General features: G+C 41.2%; 1 protein-coding gene across 2 annotated transcripts in view; it reads right to left on the bottom strand.

Annotated features, from left to right (window-relative positions):
• The window catches only part of ADAMTS12 (ADAM metallopeptidase with thrombospondin type 1 motif 12), a 172,442-nt gene that overhangs the window by 64,454 nt on the left and 87,256 nt on the right, over positions 1–20,732 (bottom strand). For both annotated transcript variants that reach the window (XM_087773260.1, XM_087773261.1), the window contains exons 4-11: positions 16,422–16,618; positions 14,449–14,532; positions 9,541–9,665; positions 8,068–8,217; positions 5,322–5,465; positions 4,483–4,627; positions 475–567; positions 115–260 (exon numbers count right to left, since the gene is read on the bottom strand). In XM_087773260.1, the coding sequence (XP_087629386.1) occupies positions 115–260; positions 475–567; positions 4,483–4,627; positions 5,322–5,465; positions 8,068–8,217; positions 9,541–9,665; positions 14,449–14,532; positions 16,422–16,618 (1,084 nt within the window). The remainder of the gene's footprint in view (positions 1–114; positions 261–474; positions 568–4,482; positions 4,628–5,321; positions 5,466–8,067; positions 8,218–9,540; positions 9,666–14,448; positions 14,533–16,421; positions 16,619–20,732) is intronic.

Below are 20,732 nucleotides of genomic sequence, written 5' to 3'. Positions count from 1 at the left end.
TCTGTCTTGCTGTGGCACTTGTTGGTAACAGTCTCATCCAAAAGAGTTTCCAACGTCTTAAGTACCTCAAAGATCTTGAATAAAAGGTAAGAAAAGATTGTGCACTCAGCTTACTCTGGGTTATCGCATGGTCTCTCTGCACTCTGAACTCCTGCCCCACATGTCCTTGTGCAATGGGACCAGGATGACCAAACGCCCCATCCGCCATGGATTGCTTCGGGAGTCTTGCCTACCGTAATGCACTCACCAGAGAAGCACCACTGAAGAGAGAAGAGAAAGGACAAACAGCTTAAGATCATTGTCACAGGAAAATGTTACTGTGAATTATTTGTTATTTCAGTCCCTGAAGGTTGAAAACTTAAGTGGAAATTTAAATGGAGATGTCACAGGATGCCCATCCTTTACAGTAAACAATGGCAGAGCTACTCATGGCTCCTCTGCTGCCCTTTTGCAGGCAGCACAGCTCACAGTCACCTTGTCTTCTCCGCACCGAGTTCCATCCGCAGCTGCATCCAGTTTGGAGCGGCAGGAGCCTTTCACTGAGCACCAGAGTGTTTGGCAAAGGTTCTGGAAAAGAAAGAAAACTGCAGCAGCCTGAAGGAGAGCTGAACTCCCATGGCCAAGATTTTCAAAATTCTCCCATGGTTTCGTACATCCATTTACAAAGCCTTATAAGGGTTGTATTACCAGAGGTTCAGGGTTTTTCCACAAGTTAGGACCCACCAAGGATCCAAATTTAGGTACTTCTCATTAGGGTACAAGGAGGGACTGTTTGACAAATACAAAACAGTGAATACTTTTTATCAAATGAATTACCTGAACTATGTGAGTTTAAATATTCTCCTCATTGGCTGCTCAGCTCCCAGCTACACACAGGAAAAATGGCTTTACCAAGTTTGGGGACTACTGTTTACAGCGAAGGTGAACAGAGTTTGTAGTATTTTCATTTGATGAGTACTAATGAATACAATGTTCAATTTTGCATTGCTGACTGCCTGACAACATACAGTGAAATCAAAGAAGGTTAGAGAAGCCAGCCAGGTAAGTAAAAACAACATCATGTCTCCAAGTACACCAGCCAGGCCAATATTCATGGAGGTCCCAAAACTGAATGAGGAAATACAGATGAAAACACAGGTCTCTTAAAACACCAGGCAAGGAGATGGCAAGGGAATGATCTAAAAGAAGCAGACCAGGCTAGCTGGCAAAGAAAAAAGCCTTGTGGGCTAGGTACAGTAAGGGCTCTGGTCAGTGAATGCTTGCATATTAAGTTACTCAGAAACTGGTCCCAGTTTAATGCAGTACATTGCCAGTAAAGCACAGCATTTCAGCTGCTGCTCCACATGCAGCATTCAGCTCCACAGAAGGGACAGAAACTCCTGCGAGTCAACAAAGCTAGCAGGGCAAGAAACATTACAGCTACCTTACAACAAGTCGTCTTCTCTCAATCAGAACTATTCTCTAGAGAGTGAGGACAGACATCGAGGGCCATTTTCCCCCCTCCTCATTTCACATGCACACCAGCTTCTATTTCGGTTGATGTGCAGGAGCCCTCCATGCTTGGGAACTCCTGAGTGAGCAGGGCTTTGTGTGGAAGATCGCTTCCAAGCTGGAGAAACCACGGGTGTCAGAAAGACTGTGCACTCCCAACTGGAACAGCAGAAGCAAAAGCCCACGGGCTCTGGGCCAGGTCTTGGCTGAGGCTGTTTGAACTGCAGAGTTCAGCACTGGGAGAGGGAACAGAGCTGGCAGCATTTACCCGTGAAGCAGGGACAGCTGTAAGTCTCATCAGAGAAAGGAGCTGATAAGAAGGACCCTGCTAGCAGCTTCCACTGGGATTCTCAGAGCAACAACATGACATGTTTGGGAGCCACACAGAAACCGAGCACTTGCAAAATTCCAGCCCCAATGAGCCAGCAGCAGCATTTGGCTGAACGTGAAATGCAAATCTTGGCTGCTGGTTTCTGACCTGCTTCTATTTAAAATAGCTAAGCTTGGGCACAGTCGGTTTTGAGAGAGTTGCCTTTTGTTTACTTTGTATTGTGTGTTCACCTTGGTTTTCATCTAGAACATCGGAAAGAAATTTGATAGTATAGAACATCTCGGAGCACTCCAAATCTCCGGTTGGAATACAAGGTCTGGGGCATTGCATCTCAGCTCATTTAGCTGCTTTTGGGCAATCTATACAAGTCAAAGGTTGTTTTGCAGTTCCCTATGTATAGTTCAAGAGTAGCATTACTTAGCAACTCTTTGTGAAGCCATTGTTGTCAGGTTCTTAAGGCAGAGCTACCCAAGAGTTCTGGTTGATGAATTTTCTTTCATTATGAAATTCATCCTTTAACTCTTGTACATAGATTATGTTTTGTGCTTTTTAGTGTATGAAGTGCACTCCTGCACTGTGCTTCAGATACCAGAGAAAGGCACAGAAACTGAACACAGCTTCCCACTGACAGTTAAATTTTTATGAGGTGTACTCATAGATTTCAAAGCCAAGAGTTCACAGAGGAAATTCTTCAGCTTTGCAAGAATTTTTCTGTATTGATCTCCATGTACCAAAGCTTTTTTCCATCTTTAAGCATATGCAATAACAAGAGTACAAGAAAAAGCACTGTTTATTGTGTGCTTTTGGAGGTAACAGCCAGAAATTCATGACTCTACCATGGCCTCATTGCAAGGCAAGTGATTTTATCATAAGCAATAGGGTATACACTTTCCACGCAATCTATGAGAGCAGGGTCTGTGTCTTAAAGAAAGTCAAGTCCAAAAAAAACCAGTTTCACTGAAGTCAGTGGAAGTTTTGGAGATAAAGAGAGGTCAATCAGCTAAGGATTCTGAGCTCCTACAACCTGTCCTATAGGAAGCTATAGATCTACCTACCACTTGGAAAATTCCTCCCCCTAATCTGTATTTTGCTTTTCTTTTCCTTATTAGAAGGACAATATTTATGTACTTTGCAAGATGCTTAGAGGACTTACTACCTAAATGGTTCATGGAAACCACTCTCTGAATTATAAACCTCTGTCTTTGCTAAGTGTAATCACCGAACCCTGGGGCATCTTCAGCTAAATGCAGATTCTTCTCTCAAAAGGAATCTGTGGATCGAGTTCAGTCAGACATTAAAACTTACAGAACAAATGTAGCCTGCTCAGTGAGTGAGTGTTAAGTAAATAGTGGAAAGGCAAAGAACAGTCAGACCTCTTAGACAAAATGACTATACTGATCATTCAACATGCCAGGCAGACTATACTATTCACAATTCCTCTCCTTGCCAGTGCAGCTACCTGCAAAACAGAGGCCTTCCAGTAAAATGCAAAATGACATGACACCAATTAGTTTTATGACACATCTAGCTGTAAAATTGGTTAATCAGGAGATGTCGAATGTAAAGGCCTACGAGGTTCAAACCCAAGGAGAGACAAAATGAACCAACACTGCAAAATTACACTTTAATTTTCTATCTGTACCAACAGACAAATTACAGTAACTGAGGAAACTGGAACAGCAGGTAATGAAAGCAATCTTTCAATACCTGCTTCAGATTCAGTAATTGTAGTTCAACCCTGGTAATTATGTTATCTATTAAGGCTGAGAAGATTAATCAGAAATAATCTCCCTAATAGAAGGGTATATAAGGATACACATAATTGTCTAATGGAATAAACAGTCAACACTGGCAGTCCCCAGTCCACAGCTGTGCATAATACCTTGTCTAAAAAACACTCCAGCACTGCTGATAGCCATAACACCGCTTCTGCCACAGCTGTGTTTAACAGGGTGAGCAAGCTGGATGCTACCTGCAATGTTTGCTGCATATTGCTGCAAAAACACAGCGAAAATTAGTGATCACTTAGCTAGACTAGCATTTGAAACCACTGCTTCTGAACTGTTCTATGTAGAAAAATGCTGTATGGAGCCAAATAGCTCTGAACGTGCTATGTACAGTTGAAATACCATACCACTGCACCTTAGCTAATATAACCTGTTACTCTGCAGTGGCTCCTAGCTCTCGCAGAATTGTGCTGCTGTGACTATACTGCTTCCTTGCATCTCCACACAACACTATTTTGCTGTGCTGTGAGACAGACCCCAGGGTACTTCCTAAATTATGCATTTCCACATAAAAATCTGATGTCTGATAGGAAAATAAAGATTCTTCAAGGTACACGGACTGAAATGTCCTTTAATTAGTTAAACCACCAAGAATGTGAAAAATCAGGACATATGGGAAGAAAGCGCAACCCTGATTTCTTCAGAAAAGAATTGAACAAAAATACAAGGAAAAAAATGCAACAACTCACTTCCAGAACCTGCAGAGTGAAATTAAAACAATATTAGGCAATGCCTGCATTGCACATCTAGCCTACGAGACTCTGAACATACTGCATTTGTAGTTAGCCACTGAAGGTCACTGACTGCACTTCCACACTGTTCAAGAAGCTTAAGTTCTTATTAGGAGAACCAAGAAAAGCATACAGCACTTACGTCCACATCTTCACAGAAAGTAGCATTGGAACCATACTGAAGCTGGCACTGGTGATGCACATCATAAATGACGCCAGGAGCAATGATTGGGGACTTTAAAACTTCTTTTTGGGGGATATCATCCAGACAGAATCCCCACCCGCGGCTAAAAGACAAAAATTGCATATTAAAAAAACCCTACAACCACATTTTTTTGACACTTCTATACAGACTCTTAATATCTAATTCTTAATGGTAATTTTGCATATGGCCTTTCAAAAGAATACTTCCAGATTCCAGAGAAGTTATGCTGAAGTGCTGCTAACAAACAGCACTCCATCTAGTAAGGGAGGGTTTACAAAGGCAAAATATAGCTTGTCAAAGTGGAAATATCACGAGGTCATTACGTTTTGCAGAGTGGCTTCAGAGCACTTCACAGCCTCTGGTTAAAGTTATACCATACTGCTGCTCTTAAAAAGAAGATAACGAATTTGAACAAGTCATTGAAGTAAAGCACATGTCATTGTGGCCAAAGGCAAGGTCTGTGATGTTCCATCACAGTCCTTGATGGAAAGGCTTCCTTCTTCCCGATAACCACAAAAAGTTGCAGGATGCACCAAACCTGAGCTGATATGACAAGACTTGAGTTCACTTCCAGAACAGAAGAATATAATGGAGCTTTCCCCAACTACTAAGTGAGCAATAAGCTTGGGGTATGCCTTCCATGGGAATTAACTCAAGCACACTAAAAAAACCTACATTGAGTAATATAATGATACAGGATTTACTTTAAACTCGACATAGACATCTCAAAAACAGTTGTACTCATTTCAGGGAAATGCTACAAGCTGATCACTCACTCTAGGAAACGTGTGATGTATTCCTTGCTGCACTGCGACCAGGTGAGTGGAGTAGGATCATATTGCAACTGTCGGGACATAATATATGGGCGCTTTCCAACAGGCTCACAGTCATTCTCTTTTCCATCGTGCTGGATACCAAAACTGGAGATAAAAAACAACATTTAATAATTCCAGCTGATTGGTTGTACCACAACACCTACACATGCGTTCCACGTTGTGCTTAAAAAGACATTAAGGTTGCTTCCTCCCCTGGTGAGCTGTAGATACCTGTTTGCTAAAAAAAAATACAGATGATCTGATCCAAACCCTACAAAAAATCTACACTCCAACTGGCTTTCAAATATGTCTGTTATGTACAGCAATATTGTCCTGTACAAAATAAAGAACAGATTGTCAGAGACTATACTCAGGCGTATTTTTAGGGGAGTCAGAACACTATTGCACAGTTGGGCCGGGAGTCACAGTTTAAACCTCAAAGTTATGTTAAAGCTGCTAAAGCTAAGAGCTCTTCCTAGCTCTTGGATCCCAGTTATTTCAGACTTGTACCACTTTAACTAAGATCAGGCTTTGTTACACGCTGTCTTACACTTTCTTATAATCACATCTCTATTGCTTATTTCTTTTGAAATCTCTTTTGATAGATTGAAACAGAGAGACTGTTTTCAAAATTACTGAATGTTCAGTGAATTTGCCTCCGACCTCCACTCCTTCTTCCTATTTAGCTTTCTCAAACTGTGCTTTACAAACAGATCTCCATAGCAGGTCTTCCCAGCATGGTTCTCCCCAGCCTCTCTGGGTTATTAAGAAATTTCTTTATTCAACAGCTTGTAAAAGTCATAAACATAAAAAACTTTGGGTGGGATTCAACTCACTAAACATACATGCCTCCATATCACCTCATTGTGAAGGAGATTATCTGAAATAATAATATACAAAGATATTGATTTATGAAGGTGTTGACGCCTACACTGTTAACATCTGAAGGTGCGTAAGCCCTTGTGTGAAAGAGCAGTGAAAACTGACTCAGGTTGTGATTCAGTCACAGATCAGACAAAGTGAGTTCAAACCACTTAAGACTTTGTTTCTGGAAAATGTAATTGTACCATGACTCAAATGTTCCAAAAGCAGGCCACGATTTCAGTCAGAATCAACTCCAGTAGTGGCTCTGAGGCATAAAAGCAAGTGTGTCCCCTTGCTCACAGGCTCTTTTCCATGAATAGGGTCTGCTGACACAGAGGCTGAGAACATCTAGAGGGACGGTATGGGGAAGAGTTGACTTTTGGCATTCATTTAAGGAATAGGTACATGGCTTTCTTCTCATTTTTTGTTCATCTGTTCTTACAGACTTCTATTGTCCATACTTAAACTTTTTAACCTATGTACTCTAACCTGGCTTGAGGGAAGGATGGTTTCATGTTAACAACAAACCCTACAGTATTCAATTTTCTCTGTGGAGACAATTCTTACAGGCAAGGCCCCGCACCACTCCTGCAAAGGCAAGTATAGCAGTACTCTGTCTCACAGCACCCGAAGGACAGTGAGTTACCAACCAGCCAGGCTAGACCAGGAGAAGGTCACACAAAACTCTATGGGGAAGAAATGTCTTCTGATAACAAGTGTTAATGAAAAAAGCTCCCTGTCAGCAAGAGGTTGTGGGAACCAAGTAACTAAACCCAAAGCACCCAGATCCAATTGTAATGATTTCACCATTATTTACTTGTATTATTTCCTTTCTGGCAACTGAGGGGTTGAATAAAGAAAGGCCAATTAATGGATCAATACTTGAGTCATCTTTGTATCAGATTATTGTTATTATTATTATTATATCTCATCAGGAAATACAGACTTCGTCCTGACTGGTGGTTGGGTGCATAATGAACGTAATGTGATTGTGAACATGTCACCTAGCCATGCAACATGGTCCAGCTGAGAAGTCCAGGCATTATAGCCAAACCAGAATATCCATGAGATAGGCCTCTACCCTGGGGAAAACAGCTCAGTGTCAAAACAGATTCAAAAATCACATTTTTTTCAGGTGAGTTTAATAAACCAACCAACCAGCCAAAGCACCCTTAGAAATCAGAAATACTGAGAAATCTAGTTTGAAGCAAAAATAACCAATCACAAGAAAAAGTTGAGCTGTGTCCAAAACTAAATGCCCAGGAAGTTTAGTTGACTTGACCTAAGTGTATCCACAATAGCAATATTAAGAAACAGAAGATACCAGTTATTAAGAAATGCCCAAAAGTGACTTTATTTGTTCGTCAGAAAGGAGAACAAAGATTTGACATTTCTGTGAAGTTTGACTGCTTGAATTAAAAATGGTTTCTAGATAATCTGCAATATTGAAATACCTTGATATAATGAAACAGGTATGTTTTATGTAAATGATTTGGATTGATTTGGAGATCATCTAAAGCAATTGAATAGTAATTCAGTATATGTTTGGAAAAATTAGCACAATTAAGTGATGTTTCTTCACAGCTTAATTATTTCATCCTGATGTACTGCCCTAGCAGAAGCAGTTAAAAGGGGCAAACTGAATAGTTGTAAATATAAACAAAGGTCAAAGGCTTAAGAATCTCTTTCTTATTCCTTTGCTTAGAAAAAACAAATACAGTTTTGATTTTGATAATAGAGACACTAACTCACTCCTTGTTTTGTTTCTGTCTGTCAATTTGAGTATTAACATACAAATAATAAATTAAACTCAACTAGGTCCCCCCTTCACTTTCAACTATACCTGTGTCCAAGTTCATGAGCAATAGTGAAAGCCAATGGAAGGCCAGAATCTTCATTGATGTTACAGCTTCTGTGAGGCTGACACATGCCTGACAGATGAGACAAACCTAAAGTTTCACATGGACGATTCATGCCAGCACAAATGTCCTTTCTAGAATGACAAAAGAGGCGTGCAATTAAAACAGCTTAAAACCAACTGTAGAGTGTCACTTACATTGGGTAGCAAGTCTCCATCTGATAATGCATCAGTGCTAATTTGCATTTTAAGCAAAGCATAGTGTTAATGTTTTTACAAACATATATGCAACAACAACATGCACTTGGTCTGTTACTCTCATATTATACTGCCTTAATTTGTAGCCAATATTTATGTTGCTGTAGTGCCTGAATACGTATGTTTATTGTCAACTCACATAAGAAAAAGTTTTAAAACCTCCACCTCTGACAGTGTTTTGAGGTCTGGTTTATTAAACTTACCATACCTCAGCTTCATTCAAGTGAAATGTTTGAATCCTGTTTATTTAGAGAGGTAAACCATGCTTCATTGTAAGACTTCTTTTTCTCATTCTTATTTTAAGATTTGTTGACTCTCTTCTTCACTGCACCACTTGAGGGTTTTTTTTTTGTGTGTGGGTTTTGTTTTGCCTGACAGACTTTAACTTAGGACTTTTTTTTGCAGACCTTAGACCCAATTTTTTCTCTCAGTTGTGTGCAGATTGGATCCATTTTTACGCACCTGTACAAGTTCTGTTTCATGACCTGCCACAAACTTCCTGTGTAACCTCAGAAAGCACCTTTTTTGTTTTCTGTGCCTCCCTTGCTCACACGTAAAAGAATATTTTGTGTCTCCTTAAATACGGAGACAATATTTAAAAATCATACACTTTAAAGCTTAAAAATAAATGGCACTGTGTTTGCAAAATACTCTTCCATTCTGAGCTGCACCTGTATATTACTTTAGGATTTGTCATTAGGGAGTTGTTCATCTACATGCTACATTGCTTTGTTATATTGCCTTAAAGAAGAATAGAGAAGTGACAGAGCACAAAATGAGATAGGATCAAGTGGGTAAAATGACGTGAGCTCTGCAAATTGCTAATCCCTCAGGACATACAGATCTCAATTTCCTGACTAAGATGCATCTCTAATAAAACACCCACATGCATACATCAAGCATTATATGTACTTTAAAAACAAATGAAAAACAATCCCCTTAAAAGGTACAGAAGGTCTAACTTTAACCACATGTTTTTATAATACAGCTCATATTGTCTGCCTGTATGAGTGTCAGTCATGCTTACACTAGGTTATTTTTGCTTTAACACTGTGTTTCAGAAACAGCATGTCTTCATCAGACCACTTTACTGGGTTCTGTGCAGGATGAACTAAATGATGGTGTGAGCCTATAAAAAAATATCATCACCAAAAAAACCACAATGAAACAATAGTCACAGATGCTGAACTTCTGTCGTACCTGGTTAGAAGGACGGCCACATCGTGGTGTGTAGGGTTGACATCACTCTTGGGATTGACACTCTTCTGCCATTTGCAGAAGCTGGCTAGTGTCTTATCAGCATGGTGAACTATCTTCAAGCCTTGCTAATGGAAAATGAAAGAATATATTATTGTAAAGACCACACTGCATTGCAATAACATGTCAGTGATGTTAGCTGTGAAGCTGGGTCATCTTTGAAATGCAATTGATTATGCTTTTGCATAAAGCTATAGCCACCATTAGGAGCAATGACATCTATTTATCTAACATATTAAGTTAAAATGTTGACATTTTTGTAATTGGTGCAGCTAAAGGAAAAATTAGAATCATAGAATTGTTTACGTTGGAAAAGACCTGTAAGATCATCAAGTCCAACCACTAGGCTAGCACTGCCAAGTCCACCACTAAATCATGTCCCTAAGCACCACATCTACGCAGCTTTTAAATACCTCCAGGGATGGGGACTCAACCACTTCCCTGGGCAGCCTCTTCCAGTGCCTGGCTACCCTTTCAGTGACAAAGTTTTTCCTAATATCCAACCTAAACCTCCCCTGGCACAGCTTGAGGCCATTTCCTCTCATCCTATCACTTGTTACTTGGGAGAAGAGACCAACCCCCACCTCGCTACAACCTCCTGTCAGGCAGTTGTAGAGAGCGATAAGGTCTCCCCTCAGCCTCCTCTTCTCCAGGCTCAACAACCCCAGCTCCCTCAGCTGCTCCTCATAAGACATGTGCTCCAGACCCTTCACCAGCTTCATTGCCCTTCTCTGGACACACTCCAGCACCTCAATGTCCTTCTTGTAGTGAGGGGCCCAAGACTGATTCAAGGTGTGGCCTCACCAGTGCTGAGCACAGGGGGATGATCACTTCCCTAGTCCTGCTGGCCACACTTTCTGATCCAATCCAGATAGTGCTGGCCCTCTTGGCCACCTGAGCACACTGCTGGCTCATGTTCAGGCGGCTGTCAACCAACACCCCCAGGTCCTTTTCCGCCAGGCAGCTCTCCAGCCACTCCTCCCCAGGCCTGTAGCGTTGCATGGAGCTGTTGTGACCCAAGTGCAGGACCCAACACTTGGCCTTGTTGAACCTCATACAGTTGGCCTCGGCCCATCAATCCAGCCTCTCCAGATCCCTCTGTAGGGCCTTCCTACCTTCAGGCAGATCAACACTTCCACCCAACTTGGTGTCATCTCCAAAGTTACTGAGGGTGCACTTGATCCCCTCATCCAGATCATTGATAAAGATATTAAACAGAACTGGCCCCAGTACTGAGCCCTGGGAAACATGGCTTGTGACCAGTCACCAACTGGATTTAACTCCATTCAGCACAGCTTTTTGGCCCCGCCACCCAGCCAGTTTTTTACCCAGCGAAGCGTATACCCATCCAAGCCATGAGCAACCAGTTTCTCCAGAAGAATGCTGTGGGAAAATGTGTCAAAGGCTTTACAGAAGTCCATGTAGACAACATCCACAGCCCTTCCCTCATCCACCAAGCATGTCACCTTGTCATAGGAGATCAAGCTAGTCAAGCAGGAGCTGCCTTTAATAAACCCATGCTGACTGGGCCTGATCACCTGGTTGTCCTGTAAGTGCTGCGTGATGGCACTCAGGATGATCTGCTCTATAACCTTCCCCAGCACTGAGGTCAGGCTGACAGGCCTGTAGTTCCCCGGATCCTCCTTACGGCCCTTCTTGTAGATGGGCATCACATTTGCTAACGTCCAGTCAGCTGGAACCTCCCCAGTTGGCCAGGACTGCTGATAAATGATGGAAAGTGGCTTGGTGAGTACCTCCGCCAGCTCCCTCAGTAACCTTCTGTGGATCCCATCTGGCCCCATAGACTTGTGTGTGTCTACGTGGTGTAGCAGGTCACTAACCATTTCCTCTTGGATTATGGGGGCTTCATTCTGCTCCCCATCCCTGTCTTCCAGCTCAGGGGGCTGGGTACCCCGAGAACAACTGGTCTGACTATTAAAGACTAAGGCAAAGAAGGCATTAAGTACCTCAGCCTTTTCCTCAGCCTTTGTCACTATGTTTCCTCCCACATCCAATAAAGGATGGAGATTCTCCTTAGCCCTCCTTTTGTTGCTAATGTACTTGTAGAAACATTTTTTATTGTCTTTTACAGTAGTGGCCAGATAAAGTTCCAGGTGGGCTTTGGCCCTTCTAATTTTCTCCCTGCATAACCTCACGACATCCTCGTAGTCCTCCTGAGTTGCCTGCCCCTTCTTCCAAAGGTCGTAAACTCTCCTTTTTTTCCTGAGTTCCAGCCAAACCTCTCTGTTCAGCCAGGACAGTCTCCCCCACCACCTTGTCTTTTGGCACATGGGGATGACCTGCTCCTGCACCTTTTAGATTTCCTTCTTGAAGAATGTCCAGCTTCCTGGACTCCTTTGCCCCTCAGAACTGCCTCCCAAGGGACTCTCAACCAGGCTCCTGAACAGGCCAAAGTCTGCCCTCCAGAAGTCCAAAGCAGCAGTTCTGCTGACCCCCCTCTTTACTTCTCTGAGAATCAAAAACTCTGTCATTGCATGATCACTATGCCCAAGCTGACCCCCAACCACCACATCACCCACTGGCCCTTCTCTGTTCACAAACAGCAGGTCCAGCCTTCCCTTGTTGGCTCCCTCACCAGCTGCGTCAGGCAGTTATCTTCCACACACTCCAGGAACCTCCTGGGCTGTTTCCTCTCCACTGTGTTGTATTTCCAGCAGACATCTGGTAAGCTGAAGTCCCCAACAAGAACAAGGGCTAGCGATTGTGAGACTTCTCCCAGCTGCTTATAGAACATTTTGTCTGCCTCTTCATCCTGGTTGGATGGTCTATAACAGACTCCCACCAGGGTATCTGCCTTGTTGGCCTTCCCCCTGATTCTTACCCATAAACACTCAACCCTATCGTCACCATCATTAAGCTCTAGACAATCAAAACACTCCCTAACATACAGGGCTACCCCACCGCTTGTCCTTCCTTGCCTGTTCCTTCTGAAGAGTGCATAGCCATCCATTGCAGCACTCCCGTTGTGTGAGTCATCCCACCACATTTCTGTGATGGCAACTATGTTATAGTTTTCCTGCTGCACAATGGCTTCCAGCTCCTCCTGTTATGTTGCCCATGCTGTGTGCATTGGTGTAGATGCACTTCAGTGGGGCTATTGCTCCTGCCACCTTTCTGGGGGGAGAAACCCTAATTCCTATGTGACCATTCTTAGGCACTTCCATGGTTTCTAACGTATCCATAGCCCATGTGTCTTTGCTGCTGCATGGCTCTCCATCCTCTACCTCTACTGAGACGGCAGAGTGAAGGACCTCACAAGCACACCTTCCCTTAAACATTGGCAGGCTGCCCCCAGGCTTATCTCTAGTAAGCCTGGTTTTATCCCTTTCCCCCTTCAAATCTAGTTTAAATGTAGAAATGTACACATCCAAATGCAGAAATGTACATATTTTTGGTGAGCTTCATAAGATCCAACACTGAATTGAAACTTTCAAACAAACATTTTACACTCTTTTGAAAGCAAGTTTTCCTCTATAGAGAAGGTAAAGACTAATTAGTGTGGGACTTCATGCTCAAGTTACTCATGTTACGTGAGTAACATGTATGTTACGTGAACTCAATGTTACGTGAATAATGTCATGCCCAGGAAACAATTATGCTTCTAAGGGTGTATTTCTTCCACAATATTATTCAATTCCAAAGAGAAACAATGAAGTCATAGATGTTTCTTCCTCACCTTATTATTATATAGTATACATGCAAGTCACTGACATTTCTTCTGAAATACAAAGTATGCAAAATAAATTCATTCAAACCCACATTTTCACATTTCTGCTCTTGGGCATTCACTGCATCTTGTTTCAGTTTACTCTACTCAAGTAAAGTAAACTTTTTACAAAGCATCTAAATAACATTGTTACCAGATAGTAATTTCTGGGTAACTTAAAACCGAATTTTGAAAGATACCCAACACTACTGCTTCCAAAATTGCCGTGCTCAACTGAACAGGAATCCATGGATTATTATGAAAAGAGCCACAGAAATTTAGCAAGTAAACTTTATTGGAGGTCACCATGGACTTCACATCCTAATTGTCCTGTTAAGGTGCGAATTACAGTTTTTGGCCCACGTATTCTTACACTGAGACACAGCATGGCCCCATGGCTTGGTTCACTGCCTTCAATAGCATTGGGACCATCTGGCTTGTGGTTATAAATCATAAGCCACTGAGAAAATCCCCTTAATGTGTTCCTGCAGTCAGAGCAAGGTATGTCATGCACAGTGTTTTAAAAATAACTATAAAACTATGATAATCAACATGTATTTAAGCATGTAGCAACATATTTGTGAATGAGAGACACTGGAAACTACCAATGTATAGCTAGTTTACAGCACTTAGCATCTACTTAGTCCTCATTTTCTTGTTTCGAAAGAGATCTAAAAAGAAAAATGTGTGTTTGAGCTGCACAATAACAGATTTACTTCTTCAGAAACCTGCAAATACTCTAGCATTACACTCTATAGTACATTTCAGGTAATGCTAGGTAATTAGATTCTGAATGATGATGCATAATTTCTGTTTCTCTTCTAGTCTTCCTTGGCATCCCACGTTCTTTTGACACTGGGGAGATTCCATTTCCTGATTCCTAATTTGCCTGGTTTAATTACATTTTCCTTGGCAATTTTACACAGTAATACCTGAAGTCATCAGCTAAATACTTTGCTATCCAGGGTAGCATTTATTCTAAAAACAGACATGCCAAAGATCAACAGACGAGTAAAATGAATACATTATTTTAAGCAAATAAACCCTTCTCTCCATAATTATAGCTCAATGCATTGAACTCCCAAGTTTTGTAAGTGACATTTTGAGGAAAATAAAAACCTTACCTCTTCCTCCTCAAAGAGGATGAGCCGGACCAGCACAATGTGAATTGCATTGCCAATGCTTGGATCATGGAACAACCCTGTGACCTGTGCCAGAGCCAGGAGGTATGAGATTAACTGATTCCTCTATAGCAGAACAGGACTTTAGAGAGAAAATACGACATTTACTGCAAGCACACTGTTCATCTTGGGGTGGGGGTGTTGTTTTCTTTTTTAAATCCTCAATGCACTTCATTGAAAGTTTACTGAAATGCAATAAATGTGTGATGATGCAGGATTTGGAAAAAGTTACTAAGCTAAAGAGCAAAAGCACACACAAGATTATTTTATGTCCATTTCCCTTTCAAGAACTTCAGAGTTCTTAAAAAGCACTAGCATAAAAGAACACAACATCCAGATTCATATAACACTGATGGAGAGGTCCACTCGCAGTGCAAAAAAACCAGCATATCAAATCATTCTGTTTTGATTTGATAGGAATCAGCTTCTACCACAACAAAGCAAAAATTAGTCAGTACTAGGAAAAGAAAAATCAGTTAAATGATGGATACTCTTGTGTTTTCACAGCACAGAAGAGGATGATAAGAACAAAAGCAAAGATAATGAATCCATTAAAAAAAGAATCCACATAAAAAAAGAGCAAGAACTGAACTGAGCAAAAATTTGATCCAAATGTCACAAACGACATCACAATGTTGAATTAGGCAGGAGGAAATGGAATCAGAACAGAAGATACTCATAACCTATCTATACGTGAGCTATGCCATATATCACAAGAAATACGAATGGACAAAATGGATTGTGGTTGGGTCAAAACTGTTTTGGAGAAGACCGTTAAAGGAGAAATTACCAAAATGAAGTTGAAATCGTGTTTACAAAGGTCTGATTTGGACATGGGTCTTTTTCAAGGTATTAGACTGAAAACTGAATCATTGTGAGTAACCCTAATATCTCAGGTCCAGACTGCAGAGAAAGTGTTACGACTTTTTGTTCCCTGAATCTGATCATGATAGGGTCTTATTCCACATATTTTCCCTGTGTGGACAAAACCTCACGTGCTCAAATCAGCTTTGTGTCTGTTTACCCAGGCTCACTGCCTCAGTAGCGAGTCAGACTGTTTGGGGCACAGTTGGGAACATACTGTATAAACATAAGGGACAGATTGGTAACCATGGCTAGAATTACACTGTGATTAATTTCACATATATTACACATGTACCATGATAATGACATAGAAGACATGCTCAATAGACTCTCCAAGGTCAATATCTACTATGATACAGATTGTAACAGAAGACATATCCGCAGGCAGTCTCATCAAATGCTATTGCTTTTTCCAGGTCAACTTACATTTTCAAACTTTCCACACAGGAAAACATTGACAGTTAAATATTTTATTTTTTTTTCAATGTGGACTTTGCATTATAGGCAGGATACTTACCTGGAAAAACAGTTCTACTGGTTTTAACTGGGATAGAGCTAACGTTCTTCATAATAGCTCATATGGTGCTGGTTGGATTTGTGACCAAAACAGTAACACACTGACTGATATTTTAGCTCTTGCTAAGTTACTACAATTTCCAGTGGGCTCCTGTGTGCCTTTCTCATCCACAGACATGGGAAAGAATCCATATGCTTAAAACTGTAATATTTCTCTCTGTTGCTGTAGCTACCAAACTGAAATCACCAATGAGCAACAGATTCCAGGGGAGACAGGGAATTCAGTGGAAAGAAAATTAGTGCTGGCAATTATAGCTATGAAACTTCTCTCACTTAAAATCCAGAGAAAAATTACATCTATGCAAAACATAAGGTAAAAAATGCTTTAAAATACAGAGTTTCAATGAATATATATGAATTATATTACATTTCTTTCACTGAGCAATGTTATAGACTTGTTTCAAAGTGATCAGTAACATAATCAAGTTAAAATCTGCTTCATTCATCTCTGTAAAAAAAGGAAATATTATACATACCATATTCATTATAGTGAGGATATATGATTCCACATGGTCACTTCCATGATATTCAACCATCTTACTGTCTGCAACCACAAGTGTCTCTACCCATCGCTCCTTGCTGACAGAGCGCCGAGAAACCTTTCTGACAGCCATATGATTTTGTTCCCATCTTTCCCTCCAATGCTGCTGCTGTTTGAAAAAGCTGAGGGTATCTGGAAGAGTAAGAAGCAATGCTGACTTAAAAATATTTTCAAGCCTGATTTGAAGTGTATGGTTATAACGCTTGCAGACAGAATGGCTGCACTGCAGAACCACAGGATGACATAGGTTGGAAGGGACTTCTGACCCACAGCAGGGCCAACTCCAAAGTGACACCAGCCTGCTAAGGGCCCTGTCCAGTAAAGTTCTGAATACCCCCCTAGATGGATTTAACACACATTCAAAAGTTAACCCTGCTCAAATGCCAGGGATTAAGGTGCAAGACGGAGTCAAGCTAAAAAAAATCAAATTGCAGATGCCATTTTCAAGGAATTTCTCTTCTGTGGTTTGGTTCTAAATTCTCTAATGACAGCAGTTGATAGATAGATAAGGCATACGCTTATCTTAAGAGCACAGGCAGCTCTTATTCTCAGCACATTAAGCCCAGTGCTGTGGCACATCCATGAACGGTTCGTTCTGCGCATGGAAAATATCCCCGAAGAGTGGAGACACTTCACCAGTAGGTGTCATCTAAATACCAGCCAGGCAGACGTCTGTGGGTTCCTCAGCTGCTGCCATGTCTGACTGACAGGCGAGACACCATTTCCACTATAATTTTGGGATCTGTGCATCTAAAGCCGTTCATAAAGAAGTCTTTGCTCTGTGGAGTTGCTAGCAACCTTGCACTGCACTCAGTGGGGCTAATTACTCTCCACTCATTCTAGCTTTGAATGCCAGCTGACTGCGTAACCAGGGAAATACCAGGGATATAAATACCCCTAGGCCCGAAAAAGAAGTGAGAGATGCCAGTTTGACAGCAACTGGTGGCATTTTTCCAATCCAGAAGCCAGAGAAACACTTCTACAGTGCTGGGATTCCCCAAGTCCTAGGAAGGATCAGGAGCACTTGCTGCTACTATAGAAACTGCAGTAGCCCTTTGGCATCTCACTCATAGAAGAGGATGTCTTTATTCCAGATGGGGCACATCTGCAGGCCAGAAAGACATCTCTTCCCTCAAAGTGCTTACGGCCTGTCTAGCATTACTCCCACTACTGTGTGGCAGGGGACAGTTATCCAGCACTACCTCCACCTCCCAGCACTACTAGGTGTTGAAGGACAATTACTCAGACCACTCTTCCCTTGAAGAATGGATGACCTGGCAGCTAGGTCCCAAATCTTGTGTTCACACCAGCAGATCTGTTATGCCTTTGTCATGAATACACTGCCCTTTAGAAGACCAAAGTGCAGCTAGCATCTTGCATGTCTAGAAAATGCGGCACCATTGGACTATTAGTGATGTGTATAATACGTCTCTCAGCGTAAAAGGTTGTTGAGATCTTGGTTTACTGTATATGTGCAAAAGAAGTTGCATAGCTTTTTAGAAATGGGTTTTCTGAGGTCAGTCTGAAAGATGCCTAGAGAAAGAAATCCTGGTACTGATAGCTCATTATGTGTAAAATTGAAATATGCCACATTAATAATCAAAACTACAGCAGCCACGTCACAAATTTAGAACTGAGCTGCAGTGCACAAGTGTGCAGTACACAGCAGCTCCATTAGTTAGCACTGCATCGCAGTACCCGTTCAGGATTTCAGCCAGTTGCAGGCAAATTACTGAGAAGCACACAAACCTACAAACCTACCCCAGTTCGGTTCATTCTACTAGATGGAGACCTGCACCTCCCTGGACCACCTTTTAAAGGATACTGTGTGAAGCTGAATTAACATACTATGTAGAATGTCACGTATTCTATGTTGTACATTTAGAATATAATAAATAAAAAAAATAGTTTTAAGTAAATTTCTTTTTGCATGAACTGGCATTTCCATTTTAAAAGATGCTGAAAGTACTACTTGTGAAGAACAAAGAGCCATTCGATTTTTGACTTGCTTGGCAAGGCAAACAGCATAAAAAATAACTGATGTAAGTGAAGTTTGAATAAATGTAAATAAATTCCAATAAATATGTAAGCTTATAATTTTTACTATCCATACACTGTCACAGTAAGAGCCCAAGCATATCAATTTCCTTTGTGATTACCAACCCAAATCAGCTGTCAGTGTCATCCTGTGCGCCCACACAAAAATACTCTGTCCTGTAGATATGTCACCTAGTAATAAAAGTTAGTCAATTCAGAAAGTTGCCTTCCCACCAAGCCAAGGGCCTGAAAGAAAGGTATACATTTTTGTATCTTAATCTTGAAGAATGAGCTGCATGGGAGAATAGCTTCTTGTCTACATGGAAGAATATAATTTGTAAGTGTAAGACAAAGAAAAGAAAGTGTGTCATTTATTTGGTTTTGGGGTTTGGGGTTTCGGTGGTTTTGTTTAAAGAGAAGGAAAATGGACTATCACTGCTATAACCTCTACCCTAACCCCACTAACCCAGGCTGCAGCATCACTTCTGCTGCCTCCCTCAATCTTTGTTCAGTTACTGCAATAGTCACCTCTACAAGGGGCTATTTATGAGCTGCATTCATTAGTCTCTGTTGTACATTTGCGTGGTTTTCAGCATTCTTTTTTCTGTGAAGTGCAGTTCTCAGTATCTACATTTTGAAGGGTTTTGTGCTGAGAAAAACCTTCCCCACAGCTATGTGAACAAAAAATTCTGTTCAGGCTGCTGGTTAAGTGATTTGTTTACAGCCAAATAAAACAACATGCCAGCTGTCAGGCTTTGTATTCACATCTAGCAAAGAGTTTTGTTTATTGCCTGGACAGGTGATAGCACTGGAGGTAAAAATGTTTAAAGCCATACAGACCACAACAGTGAACAACTCTCAGGGAAAAGTCTGGAGTCCTGGTTAAGCATGAGGTTATGTACCACAGGAAAATCTCAGAAGAGATTAGAGTTGTGAAAATTAATGCCAGGTAGCAAGAGGATTCTGCAGACAAAACTCTCTCCTTGGTGACCTATCTCCTCCAGTGCAGGGATCTAACCTGGAAGGGTGTCATCTAAGGACTGGATCCGCACTGTGTTAAGTCTCCTGGCAGCTTTTTTAGTTAGATGAAGTAGAGAGGGAGAACCTCTTGGAGCGACACTAACATACAGGCAGCTATAAAGTATGGTTCTACTTCTGCTTTTATGTCTCTCCAAAAGATGATTGTCTCTGTTCAGCTTTTAAGTCTGAGGTAAAATAATTTCACCTTTCTTTTACCTTAAATTAGCAAAGTGTTGCAAGTGATTTCAGATTTGCTGAGAAATCCCAGACACCCTGTTATACAGGAATGGAAACCTCGACTAGGAGCCCACCGGTTCCAGAATACCCGAGAAGTGATGGATGGCCTGAGACCTAGTAACGTACAGTGCTGTCTGAGAAAAGCCTGCCTCCTCACACTCTTCCATCAGAACTGTGGAGCACAGCATACTCTACAAGTAGAGGAGAGAAAGGGGGTACTTGAACCCTGATGGGTTCCATGTGCTTTTAAGAGGTAGAACACAGACAGGTATAAATGCTGGAGTCCTTAGGAATGGACGTGAAGGTAGTGCTGAAAGTATACCCAGGACAGTCTAAGACTAAATAAAAAGAAGGTTGGTAAGAGATTCAGCTAACAAACTGCATGAAATTCAAGCAGCAATACTCAGAAGTTTCTACCTGTTGTGGGAGACAATTTTGCAGATGTGAAGCCTTTATTAGAAAACCTGATTCAGCCAAATGAGTCACATACAATGTTCCATAAGTCATATGTGATACCCAGCCATATCACTGCATACGCAGGAGAAATGCTGTAGATGACAACATTTTGTCAACTTCTAGTTAGAAATGGCTGATGAATTTCAGGAAAAGAGCTGTTTTTTAAAATAAAAATCCAAACTGTTTTTAGTGAAAAAAAAAAATGTCCCCTGAAACTACCTATAGAAATCCTACTTGACTAATTCAACAACTTACAGGACCCTTAACTCTCAGCTACAAGGAAAGACTTTAAGTTAACTGTAAGTCTCAACTATATATGAAAAAACAGTATTATACAAACTTCTCCTGTACAGGTTAAAGCTGCATGGCTTCTGTGTAGGAAAGAAAAGTTATATTCTCTCTTTTAGCAAATAAATTTCATTTTTCATTAGGTGACAGCAGAACTATATCATAATTTGCCAATCCCTATTAAGACAGAGCTTTCTAATGTTTAGGA

The sequence above is a fragment of the Nipponia nippon genome, unplaced genomic scaffold (genome assembly GCF_047370975.1).
Source record: "Nipponia nippon isolate SJK-2023a ecotype South Korea unplaced genomic scaffold, ASM4737097v1 scaffold_39, whole genome shotgun sequence".
Classification (NCBI taxonomy): domain Eukaryota; kingdom Metazoa; phylum Chordata; class Aves; order Pelecaniformes; family Threskiornithidae; genus Nipponia; species Nipponia nippon.
The sequence above is the reverse complement of the archived record's forward strand: the minus strand, read 5'-3'. Positions and strand labels throughout refer to the sequence as shown.